At 35.4% G+C, this 14935-nt stretch overlaps 1 protein-coding gene across 1 annotated transcript in view; it reads left to right on the forward strand.

The window, feature by feature from the left end:
• USP32 (ubiquitin specific peptidase 32) overlaps positions 1-14935 on the forward strand; it is a 138117-nt gene that overhangs the window by 87593 nt on the left and 35589 nt on the right. Inside the window, 3 exon segments of the mRNA XM_028521827.2 lie at positions 4402-4456; positions 5604-5713; positions 13929-14124. Of these exon segments, the coding sequence (XP_028377628.1) occupies positions 4402-4456; positions 5604-5713; positions 13929-14124 (361 nt within the window).

Genomic DNA, 14935 nt, shown 5'->3' on the forward strand with positions numbered 1-14935 from the left:
TTCCCAGCCTCACAGAGGAGTTCATTGGAGAGACCCACAGGGCCCTACAAGGTACATAAACCCACCCACACAGGCATCAGCACCAGAAGGGCCCAATTTGCTTGTGGGTACCAGAAATTACTGAAAGCTGCCGAGAGCTGAACAAGCTGCACTGTTTCCTCTCAGACCCCTCCCCTACATACAGCACCACAACACAGCAACGCGGGTTGCCCTGACCTGGCAAATACCTAAGGCTCCGCCCCTTAGTATGTAACAGGCATGCCAAGACAAAAAAAAAAAAAGGCCCAAATGAAAGAACAGATCAAAGCTCCAGAAAAAATACAACTAAGAGATGAAGAGATAGCCAACCTATCAGATGCAGAGTTCAAAACGCTGGTAGTCAGGATGCTCACAGAAATGGTTGAATATGGTTGCAAAATAGAGGGAAAAGTGAAGGCTATGAAAAGTGAAATAAAGGAAAATGCACAGGGAACCAGCAGTGATGGGAAGGAAGCCAAGACTCAAATCAACGGTTTGGACCAGAAGGAATAAATAAACATTTAACCAGAAGAGAATGAAGAAACAAGAATTCAAAAAGATGAGGAGAGGCTTAGGAACCTCTGGGACAACTTTAAACTTTCCATCATCCGAATCATAGGGGTGCCAGAAGGAGAAGACGAAGAGCAAGATACTGAAAATGTACTTGAAAAACACAATGGAGGACTTCCCTAATCTGGCAAAGGAAATAGACTTTTAGGAAGTCCAGGAAACTCAGAGAGTCCCAAAGAAGTTGGACCTAGGAAGCACACACCAAGGCACATCCTAATTATATTACCCAAAATTAAAGATAAGGAGAGAATCTTAAAAACAGCAAGAGAAAAGTTACCTACAAAGGAGTTCCCATAAGACTATCAGCTGATTTCTTAAGAGAAACTTTGCAGGCAAGAAGGGACTGGCAAGAAGTATTCAAAGTGATGAAATGCAAGAACCTACTACCTAGATTACTCTCTCCAGCAAGTCTGTCATTTAGGATTGAAGGGCAGATAAAGTGATTCCCAGATAAAGTAAAGCTAAAGGAGTTCATCACCAAGCCCTTATTATATGAAATGCTAAAGAGACTTAAGAAAAAGAAGTTCAAAACTATGAGCATTAAAATGGCAACAAACTCAAAACTATCAAAAAGTTAATCTAAAAAACAAACAGCAAACAAACAAAGGGAGCAGAATCATAGATATGGAGATTATTGGAGGGTTATCAGTGGGAAAGGGGAAGGAGGAGTATGGGGGGAAATTACAGAAATTAAGCATAATTGGCAGATACAAAATAGACAAGGGAAGTTAAGAACAGTGTAGGAACTGGAGGAGCCTAAGAACATATGCATGACCCATGGACATGATGTAAGGGAGGAGATTGCTGGAGGGAAGGGGGTTACCAGGTGGAGAGGGGCAAAGGGAGAAAAATTGGAACAACTGTAATAGTATAATAAAACATACTTTAAGAAAAAGATTCCACAAAAATTTAGTATTTTTCTGATATGTCTCCTTGGGCAAGGGAAACAAAGAAACAGTAATAAATGAGACTACATCAAACTCTTTAAGAAAGTTTTTGTACAATAAAGGAAACCATCAATCAAAAGGAAAGACACCTACTAAATGGGAGAACATATTCACCAATGATACATCTAATAAAGGGTAAACATCCAAAATTTATAAAGAACTCACAGCACTGAGAAAAAAGCCAGTCCATTAAAAAATGAGCAGAGCACTTGTATAGACCTTCTCCAAGAGGATATTCAGATGGCCAATAGACATATGAAAAGATGCTTAATGTCACTAAAAGGAGAAATGTAAATTAAAACCACGATGAGATATCACTCATACTGTTAGAATGACCATCATCTATAATCAACAGACAACAAATGTTTACAACAATATGGATAAAACAGAACCCTCAGGCAGGTTAGTGGGATTGCAGATTGGTGTAGCCACTATAGAAAACAGTATGGAAATTGTCAGAAAAATTAAACTGCCTTATTACCCATAATTTCAACTTCTGATGTATTTATTTAAAGAAACCCAAACAGTAATTCAAAGAGATATGTGCATCCATATATTTTTTGCTGATATTTCCAATGCCAAGATATGGAAGCAACCTAAGTGTCCATCAGTAGAATAGTAGATTAAGAAGATGTGCTGTGGTAACATCTTCTCACCCATTGAATATTACCATAAAAAAGAATGAATTTATGACAGCATGGGTGGACCTAGCAGGTATTATGTAATGAAACTTCACACACATGATATTACCCATAAAAAGAATGAATTATGACAGCCTGGGTGGACATAGAAGGGTATTATGTTAATGAAATATTTCAGAGTAAGACAAATACAGTATGATTTCTCTTATATGCAGAAATTTTTTTTAAAAAGTGAGCAAACAACAGAAACATTTACAGATACAGAGAACAGACTGATACTTGCTAGAAGGAGGGAGTGGGGCACTGAGTGAAAAAAAGTGAAGGGGTTAAGAAGTACAAATTAGTAGTTACAAAATAGTTTACGGGGATGTAAAGTACACCAGAGGTAATATGCTCTATAATACTGTAATAGCTATGTATGGTGCCAGGTGGGTACTTGAAATATTGAGGGGAGTCACTTTGTAAGTATTGATTGTCTAACCATTATGCTGTAAGCTGAAACTAATATAATAATGAAGGTTCAACTGTAATTGAAAATGAAGAAAATCTAAAAGCCTATAAAAGTCACCCTGGGTGGGTGACTCAATTGGTAGGAGTGATGTCCCATACACCAAAAAATGTTGCAGATACAATCTCCAGTCAGGGCACACCCTAATTTGCAGGTTGTGATCCCTGATTTGTCAGGGCACATACTGGAGGCAACCAATAGATGTTTCTCTCACACACCGATATTTCTCTCTCTCCAAAATCAATAAACATATGCTTGGATGAGGATTAAAGAAAAGAAAGACTACAAAAGTAATTTTACCTGTAACCTTAAGATTTGTTCCTTTCTTCAGCATGTTTATTTTCACTTTTTAAGCTTTGCAAAATAAAAAAAATAAAAGGTACAAAAGCTCAGTATGCCATCAGTATGAGACTGAATAAATCAAAACAGTGATATATTCTAACAGTGAATACTACTCAGCAATAAAATCGAATGAACTTCTGTAAACATGAATGAATCTCAAAAAAACCTGATTTTGTATATTTTATTGTATGTGTTACCTAAAAGGTAAACAAAACTGTAAACCAATAATTTTAAGTCTAGTTAATATAGGCAGACATGCTGATGTATTTACAGAGAGCTATACTGATGTCCATATTTACTTTGGAAATGCATCCAAAATTAAGATGAATGACAGGGTGGATTGACAGATGAATTGGGGGTAGATAGATGCAAACATAATAAAATGTTAACGTTAGAATCTAGTTTAATGGGTATGATACATTCAATATAAAGTTCTTTAATGTCAGTTTCTAGAAAATTTTTATAAAATTTTCCAAAAACTCACATCTTCTGTGATGATTTATAGAGAAGGCAATAGCCCTGGCTGGCGTAGCTCCAGTGGATTGAGCGCGGGGCTGCGAGCCAGTCATTGCGGGTGGTTCGATTCCCAGTCAGGGCACATGCCTGGGTTGATAAATAAAATCTAAAAAAAGAGGAAAACAACTGAGAAGGCAAATAAATAGAGGAAATGGGCTTTAAAAAGCATTAGGGAGAATATTTTTTTCTTAGAACTGTTCAAATTAAAATTATTGCCTGTCATGGCTGGTATGGCTCAGTGGATTTTGTGCCAGTCTGAGAACCAAAGGGTCACTGGTTTGATTCCCAGTCAGGTCATATCCCTGGGTTGTGGGCCAGGTTCCCAGTGAGGGGTGTGCGAGAGGCAACCACACATTGGTGTTTCTCTCCCTTTCTTTCTCCCTCCCTTCCCCTCTAAAAATAAATAAATAATAAGAAAAAATTTAAGAATCCTCTCCTTACTTCCATCTCCTATATCGTCTTCATCTCCCCTTCCTCTCCCCTTCACCTTCCACAAGTGCCATGATATGCTCTTTGGATTTCAGGAAAGAAAATAATATTCACTACATGAGACAATGTAAAATACTTAATATTAACGAAATATTCTGAAAGTGGTTTCTCTCTCCCCCTTCCCTCCCTCCCTTCCTTCCTCTTCTTTCCCTTTCCTCTTCTCAACTCCATCTCACTTAGAGACTTGGAAGTTGGCCTTCATTGAAATGGTGTGTTTAAAAAAAAAAGATAGCTAAAATGTAAAGTTCAAATTTGTTGAAGTGACTCATTGAATAATTCATTCATTGAAAGCTCTGCAGAGAATATGAAAAATTCAATCTAGTCATTAGCACCAGTCCATGAAGTTTACTTACCACTTTTTGTTCTTTAGGTATGTCACATAGTTCTGGGGTTAAGACCAGCTACTCCAGAAGAGGAAGGACAATATTATTAGGTGAGTTTTAGTTTTGGTCCTGTTATTTTTACTCTGTAATTGAAATTGCTAACACCTGAAATATATATTGTTACTAGTAACAACATGTACTATTTTAATGTAATATTACAGTAACACCCTGTTTCTCCAAAACAGTTACATGTTGAAATATTTTTAAGTAACTTCCTAAGGTTAAGATGGATTAATTTAGAAATCAAATCCTGTTTCACATTAAAATTGCACTGAGTACTAAATTAATTTTTTGAAATAAAGAAGATGTTTTATAAGATAAAGGGTAGCAATTTTTCTTACTGCAAAATAGCACATTTTTTGTAGAAAGATTAGAAAGTAGACCTAAGCAAAAAGAAACAAAATGCCCATCATTTCCGTATTTAGATCATTGCTGTTGACAATATTGCCAGATAGAAAGGCCGGATGTAAAAGACCTTGTGTTACTATTATCATTCCACTTATATGAAATGTTTATAAAAGGGCAATTTGTAATAGAAAATTAGACTAGTGACCCAGACTGGTGTGGTTCAGTGGGTGGGGTGCCGCCCCGCAAAGCAAAAATCGCAGGTTTGAGTCCTGGTCAGGGCACATGCCTGGGTGTGGGCCAGTCCCTGGTTGGAGGGCATGCAGAAGGCAACAAGAGATGTTTCTCTTATGTATCAATGTTTCTCTCTCCTCTCTTTCTCCCTCCCTTCCCCTCTCTCTAAAAATAAATATAAATGAAATCTTTTTTTTAAAAAAAGGAAATAGGCTAGTAGTTTTTCTGGGTCTAAAGGTGGTAACACAGATTGAAATAGTCACAGAATATCTTTTTGAGTAATTGAAGTATTCTATAATTGGATTGTGGTGATGGGTACACATGTCTATACATTTATGAGAATTATTGAGCTGTGTATTTAATTCAGGTAAATTGTATGTTTTATAAAATATTCCTCAATAAAACTTTTAAAAATATCAGTGTAAGGCTTGATAGTGGTGTTATGACTCCCTGAAGCTGGCTTCTCAGTTCCCACTAATTGAAATTATAGCAATCTCCCAAGCATCTCTATTTGTTTCATGTTTTTCCCTTATAAAAATTGCTAATGATAACTTGTGGGGGTGTGGCCACCTGTTTCACACACTATTTGATATATTGAGTTTCTTTTGTATGTACAGAGGATGGTTAGAACGGGAGAGCAGGTATGGTCTGCAACCAGGACACAATTGGTTTATCATCTCCATGCAGTGGTGGCAGCAGTGGAAAGACTATGTCAAATATGTGAGTAAGATTTCTGTTTATCTACATTTTTCATAGGATTTTCACTTCTACAGATTGTGTATGACTACTGGCTAGTAATAAAATGCTCCAACATAGAGAAAGATTTGAAAGGGAAAGGAATGATTACCCATATGATTATTGCTATGTACCAGGCTTGTGCTTATACTTCCACGTATATTTCCTCCCAGCAACAGCTCTGTGAGGAAGGTAATATTGGGCATGCAGATCCATGTATATATCTCATTTAATATATAATTATATTAAAGCTTTAATATAATCTTACATATCTCATTTAATCCTCACAATCCAATGAGTATTGTATCCACTTTACCTGTGAGGACTATGAGGCTGGGGTTGAAGGTAACCTGAATTTCTAGCTCAGAGTGGAAGTTCTAGAATCAAATTTAAGGACTGACTTGAAATCCAGTGGCATGTCAACCACACTCTTCACATTATCCTTTGTTATTTCACCTTTTTCCTCAAAAAGTTGAAGACCCTTGGGTGAGAAGTGTTGATTTTCTGTTCAGGAAAGTTAATTTTAGAGCTAATATAGAACCCAGTTTCTAAACAATAACTGCCATTGTTCCTAATAGAGTTAAAAAATTATCATTAGTTGAGTATTCTAATCTTACTGAAAACATAGAAGGAATTTTTTTGCAGAATTAGAAACTGAAAAAAGTAATTCTGGGAATCAAATTTTCCATTTTTGGCCTATATATGTAGGCTCATTGTCAGTTGCCAAATTACTGACCAAAATTCTAATAATTTTATTCATATTTTTCCTATATGTCTTTTTCTGTCATTTATTTATCAGAATATTTGTAGATTGTTTACATTATTTACCTCATTTTTCTGCCTGGCTCTTTTTCCCTTTTGCAGAATTTAATAGTTTTTCACCTGTAAAATATGTAATTGGAAAAAGTAGACTTCAAGTGTTACTGAAGGAGCAAAAGTAGGCAAGTCATTTCAAAGACCTTGTAGATAGATAATGATGGTGATTGTAGGTAGAAAATGAGAATATTGGGTAATGTGTCGCAGTCTATTTTGGAATACTTTTGGTCTTTATATTCTTAGGTTGGCCTTAGAATGAATGGTTATTAATGCCTTACTAACTGCAGTCTCAAAGAAGAACCTACCTTTGTGTTGGAAGTATTAGTTTTTGCTTCCTGTAGGAACATGACAGAGGTCTTGCTCTTAGCAGCACATCTCTTACAAAAAAGAAGTGTGCTGCTGAGAACACGAACTCAGTTTGTTCTTGCCTGCCCTAGCCATCCTTTGCATTAAAAGAATTAGTGGAGGGTGGTAAGGGAGAGATGTGGAGGGGGAAATCTGCACTCACCTGTCATATTCCTTTTCCAACTCTGGCATTCTGTATTGTTTGGCACTAGTTCATGTGGCGGGAAAGGTAGCAGAGACCTATGGCAACATATTTAATAAGAGGAAAATGTAAACGTAATTAATAGCAATCCTTTCTGAAGATATGTATTAATTATAAAGTATTATTTACTAAATAGAGAGTAACTTCCTTTTAAATGCAAATAACTTTTTAAAAAGTGACATTCTGGGCCTTATTTTCCCTATCCATAAATTCAGAGTAATAACAATAACCTCCTTCATAGGGTGTCGTGGGAATTAAAGGAGTTGATACATGTTATGTGTTATAGAACAGAGTCTAGTGCATAGTAAGTACTCAATAAGTATTAGCCAATACTATGAGAAACCAGGATAGGATAATAGTAGTGAGATTGCATTCTTATGTTGGAGTCCCAGTCTTTCTATTTGCTATATGACCTTAAGCAAGTTACCGATCTTTTCTCTACCTCAGTTTCCTCATATGAACAATGGGATTAATAATAATACCTATTGCAGTATGATTATTGAGGTTAAATTAGCTTCATGCCTAGCAAGTACACAACACCCTGTATAAAGTTAGAGGAAATAACGGTAGTAACAGTAGTTGTAGCAGCAGCAGTAATTAATTAGTGATTTAAATTTATCTTTCCAGTATGCTTGGCATCCTACCAGTGCCTTGCTTTAAAAAAAAAAAATCAGTGTTCTTAATGTGTTAGATGATTTGATCTTACTCTGGACTTAGTTTCCCTACCTAAGACATCACTTAACTTTGATGTTTTTCTCTTCACAAAATCGCATGTATTTGCCTAAGTGAATCATTAATTGCCTGTGAGGGCTGAGCCGACTGTTCTTTCAGATAGTGGCATGCCTAAAAAGCAGGAAAAATAAGCCACCTTTGTGAGAAGTGGTTTTCCTCAGATTTGCTATGATTCACTTGAGCTTGAATACTTGATCTGCTCATGGGATCTTGCTGATCTGTTCCCTCTTTAGTGAGTCAAATGTTTTTGTACTCAGTGAAATCTTCTTTTGTAAAAATGTAAATGGGGAGAAAGGATGAAATCTTCTGTTTATCATTATTATGTTATATGTGGCTTTCCTCCTGTTTGAGAAATACTAGAAAGCAGCAATTAGTACTCATGGGCAGATTTTACTTTTTTGTTACCATGTTACTTTAGACTAGAAAGTACTTTAAGCAGCTCTCTTTAAATTTACAAGTGAAGCCTCTGAAGTCCTTTTAGGTTTTTTTTAATTGCCCAAAGTTGTTTATGGCAATTACTTTATTATCTGAGCTAGATCTCTTGAGCATAGGTCTCTTCATTCCTATGTTAGTACTTTTTCTATTACTCCATACTGCCTTCCATTTTTCCAAAGGTAGCCTTGTAGACTAATAAAATATAAAATTGGCCTATTAGTTGTTTACGGTTATACTTGTAGTATACAGGGTGGGACAAAAGTAGGCTTATAGTTGTTTGTGTGGGAAATAATACCATAACTAATAATAATAATACAGGAATAAACTTTTTGCCCTGGCTGGCATAGGTCAGTGGATTGAGTGCGGGCTGCGAACCAAAGCATCGCAGGTTCGATTTCCAGTCAGGGCACATGCCTGGGTTGCAGGCCATGGCTCCCAGCAACCACATATTGATGTTTCTCTCCCCTCTCTCTCTCTCTCTCTCTCTCTCTCTCTCTCCTCTCTCCCTCTCTCTCTCTCTCTCTCTCTCTCCTCTCTCTCTCTCTCTCCCTCTCTCTCTCTCTCCTCTCCTCTCCTCTCCCTCTCCTCTCTCTCTCTCTCTTCTCCCTCCCTTCCCTCTCTAAAAATAAATAAATAAAATCTTAAAAGATAAACTTTCACATACTCACAGCTGTAACCCTTCTTTTGCCCTACCCTATCATATGTAAAAGCATTAAAAGAAGTAGTAGTATCATAACTGATAGAGAAGAAAGTGAATTCTGAATTTTGGAATATAATAAACCACTTATTAACTCAGAATGACTTACAAAATTCTCAAAAGAGCATTATCTTATATATAAGTTCCACATAAGCTTTTTAGGAATCATTAACTCAGATAGAGTGAGGAAATTTCTCACCATGGGTGAAATTTTATCTATCAGAGACTTGTCTTCCTACAAACACAGGCTTCTACTATAGTTTTAATAGTTCCAGACCAAGAAGTCAGTAGAAACAAAAAGATTCTTTGATGTCTAGAGGGAAAAAAATTTCCCAGAGCAACTAGAAATAACAGTCAAAAAGAGCCAGTGACTACAATGTATGACCATTATTGATTTGTTCAACATATAGAAGTAAAGTAATTAGATTAGTTGACTGTAAATGTTGACCATTTCACTGAAAGCCAAGAGTGGAAGCAATGACAAGAAAAATAGGGCAGAGAAGGGGAAAGAGGAAAGAACCTGAGTAATGTTTACAGTTTCAGGCAAATACTGAGAGCAGTAGATTCCTAGAATAGCAAAGAAAGCTAAAGACAATGAGAAGAGTTTGGTAGGGAAATGAAGAAAAGCCCATATTCTCCAAGTCTAAAGGGTGCATCATTCACTGTGCTGTGTTAAAAGCATGTGGTACAGTCTGCAGTCTGGGTGAAAGATTGCAACTATTATAGTCATTCTATTTCTATATTATGGTAAAACATGACCTAACAAATTTAATGCATAGTAACCTTTTTATCCTGTTTTTTGCCAATCATATCTGTAGATTCAGCCTATGGACTAAACTGAATGGTTTCATATATTTTCTTTAGAAACATAGGGTTCACATAAGATTTCCAAACCAAGTAAAGCATTTAAAATACAATTCCAAATATTTCTCCTTGAAATTCTGTTAATTACTAAACTCAGAGGAAAACTTGAAGAAAATTGTTTGTTCAAGTAGGATTAAGGGAACCTAATCTTGTTCAAAATATACTACAAAAACTTTAAAAAGTATTTTATAGTGCATAAATAAATTTAATGTGAATGGAATATGGAAATAAATATAAATTTAAAAAGGAGTTGTCAACCATATGATAGTTAGGCAGACATTATTTAAGTTTAAGAACACTTACAATGAGAATAAAGTGATTTTTTGGAGGATAACAAAGTGATTTGGGAGAAGACTTTAATTTTTCAGATAGTTTTCTTCCAGAATGGCTGTGCTGTCTTACTCCACCTTCATAGAAAGAAAGCAAATGTTTCAAAAGCTCGTTAAAATTAGAATCTTTTTCTAAAAAGCAAGTTCCAGAGCAAGTAATAGATTTAATAAGAAATCACTTCCTTTACTCTCAGTATTTGAAGCACATTAACACAAATACATGTATGATACTATAACCCTCACAAGTCAGTGGTTATCATTCCGGCTGCATAGTAGAATTACATAGAGTGCTTTAAAAAAAAGCAAAAAAAGTGTGTGTTCTACTCAAGATCAAATAAATCAGAAAGCATAACTGAAGAAAAAGGCTGAATTAATTTAAATAAGTATTTTTGTCAGTATGGACTCACTATCAGAAAAGCTGTGAGAATCAATATTATCTCTAAGAAGTTGCTGTGAAATCCACAGACAGGTCCAAACATATGCTTAATAATGTAAACTACCCAGGCCTAATTTACATTTCTACCTCTTGCCATAGGTCAGTTTGGTTCTGTTGTTCCATTGTCCATACAATTTTTACTTCTTTGGACAATTTAAAATAACGATGGCCCAAAATCCATATTTAATGTATTTTCTCAGGTTTTAGTCTCTTGTGTATTATGGTCACCATTTTTTCCCCTATAACACCCATAGTATTATTTGCTTACTATGTTTATATAAAAATTTTACCATTTTTATGTAAATACATGTATTTTAAAGGGAAACTTTTTATTACTGGTTTAAATAGAAAATCAGTCACATTCTAGAAATAGAAGGTCAAAATAAAAATAAATTCAGTGAAAATGAAATACATTGTTAGCCTTGGATGGTGTGCCTTAGTGGATTGGGAACTGGCCTGCAAACCAAAGGTCTCTGGTTCGATTCCCAGTCAGGGCACATGCCTGGGTTGTGGACCAGGTCCCCAGCTCGGGGTGCGCAAGAGGCAACTGCACACTGATGTTTCTCTCCCTCTATTTCTCCCCCTTCTCTAAAAATAAATAATAAAATCTTTAATATATATATTAAATTTCAACTAAATAGCTTTCCTTTTTGAAGACTCTGATATTGAGTCTCATTTTCTGTTAAAAGGAGAAATTATCAAGTATTAGATTAGCACAGTAGTACCAAAATGAGAACATTTCCTTGAAGTAATCAGAGGATTAAAAAAATTGAATAGAGAATAGCTTTTTCACTGTGAACTAGGGTGATTTAATGCCCAAAATAATAATCTGGTACCTTTCCCATACTTGGAGAAAGTTAATAATTGACAGGAGATACTAACATTTGGTTCTGTAATGAAAATATGAATCACTATGCTTCTGAATTGTTTGAAGTTTTAACAATAAGGCTATCTAGCTATTTAAAATTTTTTAATCCAAAAAAGTTACTTGGTGTATAGAAGAAAACCTCTCTTCTTGATACTCTTTTGATTAACAGCACTGGAGTTTCTTCAGAGTTGGCTTCTGAAGGCTCTACAAATGGATGGTATTCACCTGCCTTCCATTCCCAGAGAAAACAATATCTAATAAAATGTTGATACAATGTTTCCCTATTTTGGCTAAAATTAGGAGTGCTATAAATGCATTAAAAAAAACTAAAGCATCCTCTATGCTATTGCTATAATGTGATCTGAAGTTTGTATTTTAAACCTGATGTTTTTCTTGGGTTTCAGGTACATTATTTATAAATAGTGCCTTCAAGACCCACATCCATTGATCAGTTTTGTCTACTAAAATTTATGTCAGTGTTTGTTGAATAAACTTGAATTCTTTTACCCGTGTTATTGTTGATCTCAGCAAATGTCTATGGGCTCTTGTTCAATTAGACCTTCAGTCTTTGTCTTTATCCTCACAGTTACAAATATTCTGATCTTTTAAAAAACACTCGTAGATACATTTTTTTTTTTTTTTGCAGATACATAGTCCCTTCCCTTCTGCTTCTCCTCAAGTCTTAATCTGTTCTTGCACCATTAAACTTGTATAAACTAGTTCTGTGGTAGTGGTCTCTGCTTTGGGTACCCTATAATCTCCTGGTCTTTCTCTGAGTAGTCAGATTCAGTGTCCTGCTCAGATTCTTCCATTGCCTATATTGTTCTCTCCTTAGTCTACAGATAGCAATTTCTTGTGCTTCAGAAAGTCTGTTGAACCTCAGATTTTTATATTCAGCCTCTTCCTCTGTCCTGAGCACTAGACTCAAATGTCCAGGTATCTCAAACCATAATATCCCAAAATAAGCTCATTTCTGAAACAATTCCATTCATACCTTGGAATATCATACCTTGATATACCTCACTGTATAAAGGTATCAATTCCCATCCCGTCATACAAGCCAATGCCTCATGTTCTACCTTGGAATTCATTATTTTTGTCCCTCTTTCACACACAGCTGTCAATTTTTTTTCTCCTCCACTGTCTCCTAAATCCATGCTCTTCTCTCCATCTCCTCATCCTGAATCCAGCTTATGGCCTACTACCTCATCATCTCTTGCGTGAATTATTTTAGGAGTCTTCTTTATTTATTTATTTTTAAATTTTATTTTTATTGTTAGCACTGTTACAGATGTACCCCCTTCACCCCACTTTGCCTGCCTCCCCACCCAGCCCCCACCCCCTCTTCCTTCTGGCCATCACCACACTATTGTTTCTGTCTGTAGGTTATGCATGAATGTTCTTTGGCCAATCCCTTCACCTTCTTTATAGGAATCTTCTAACTTGTGTATCAACTTTCAGTTTCTGCCTCCAGCCCTTTCTATACACTAGAGTTATTTTTAAAACAAACATTGGATTATGCTATTCCTCTGTTTGAAATTCTTTCATAGAAAAATTTTATCAGTATAATGTTAAATGAAAAAAAGAAACAATATACTTTGTTTAAAATGTGATATTTAATAACCAAAGTGATCGTTTACATTTTCTAAATGTTAGGCACTTTACATGTGCCACTTACATAATTTTCTTCTTCACAATAACTCTGAGGTAGATGCTACTATTATCTTAGTTTTAACCATGAAGAAATGAGCTTGAAAGTTTACTTACTATATAAGGTCACATAGCTGGTAGTCAGAGCCCTACCCTTAATTCTAACCATATTCTCCATGTTACTTACTTTTTATGCATACATACATATTTTCAGTTACAAGAAATAAAGGAAACATCAAATTGTCAATTATAGTTAATGCTAAATGGTGGGATCTGAGTACTTGTGATACAGTCTTCATATTTTTCTATATTTTCTACAATGACAATGTAATATTTTATAATAAAGAGAATAAATATTATTTAATTTTTTAATATCACAAAAAGCCCTCTGTGATATCCAATATTAAATGAAAAAAAGTCTGGCAGCAGGAAAACAAGAAGACCAAGTATGAGATGGAGTCACTCCATCAAAGAAGCCGTAGGCATGAGTATGCAGGGGCTAGTAGGGCTGATGTTCAGTGATTGTGAGCATCACTCATTCATAGGGTTACCAGGAATTGGAGTCCACTGACTGGCATGTAAAAATAACAAAGTCTGAATTACTTTATACAGCACAAAGTCTTTTGCAGTCTGTTCCCAGTCTACCTTAACCAATTTTATTTATACATACTCTTCCCCTTTGGAGAAATTTAGTGGTACATTAAATGTTTTTAAATGACTATAGCCAACCACAGGAGGATTAGAAACAATAAATAATTTTGAGATTCATTTTTGAAAGCTGCATTATTAAATTTTGCCTCTTTATCTCTGACTTCATGATTTTTAGGATGCCAGCCCTGTTGTGATTGAGCCATCATCTGTTCTGAATGGAGGAAAATACTCATTTGGAACAGCAGTACATTCTATAGAGCAGAGTGAGGATAGAATCGGAGGAGGCAGCCTCAGTTATGTGAACACCACAGAAGAGAAATTTTCAGACAACATTTCTACTGCATCTGAAGCATCAGAAACTGCTGGTAGTGGTAAGTATGATTTGTTACCCGCGAGGTTTAGTCACAGTCAGTCCTTAAAGGAATATACTTTGTCAAAGTGTGCTTGGTAGGATATTGGGAATGAGGTTTCCATTCACAGAAATAAGTTTTGAATGAAATGATTATAAAATTCTTAAGTATTTTCAGTTTTCATTGATTAAGCTACATTTCTCCATATTGCTACTAAATTATTTTGTCAATAAATTTAGATTTGGGAATTAAAAATCTAAATTTCTATCTTCAGGACTCTCTCAACTATAAGCATGCCTTCATTTCTATGTTCTATTCTATGTATTTTCTATGTTCTATTAAATGCACCCTCATATTAAATTTTACAGACATTACAGGCCAGAATTTGGGAATTGTTTTTTTAAAATACTGAGAAAGAATTCACAATGCTTCTCATAATTCCTTTCCGTCCTCGATACATAAAACTTAATGGTTCTTCATTAAGTTGGGAAAGATGAGAGAGATGCTTTGGTGTTTTTGTTGCCTAACTAAATTAAGTTGATCCCCTATTATTCTGATGATATAGGATCAAGACTGTCATTCTTACTCTGTTGTTATTTCATCTTTGAGATCTCTTTTCCTTTTCTGTAGAGAGTAGGCACACTGGACAGAGCTAGCATTTTCTCTAGGAAACTGTAGAATTTACTGCTTCTCTCCCCATCTGACATTACAAAGATCACTTAGCAGTCCGAGGAGTGCTCTCTCTGATTGGCTTAACACCAGATTTAACACCAGAATTAATCCTTCAACCTCTATAAGGTCTTTTTGATATGCTTACTATATAACCTGTTAT

The sequence above is a fragment of the Phyllostomus discolor genome, chromosome 8, assembly GCF_004126475.2.
Source record: "Phyllostomus discolor isolate MPI-MPIP mPhyDis1 chromosome 8, mPhyDis1.pri.v3, whole genome shotgun sequence".
NCBI lineage: Eukaryota > Metazoa > Chordata > Mammalia > Chiroptera > Phyllostomidae > Phyllostomus > Phyllostomus discolor.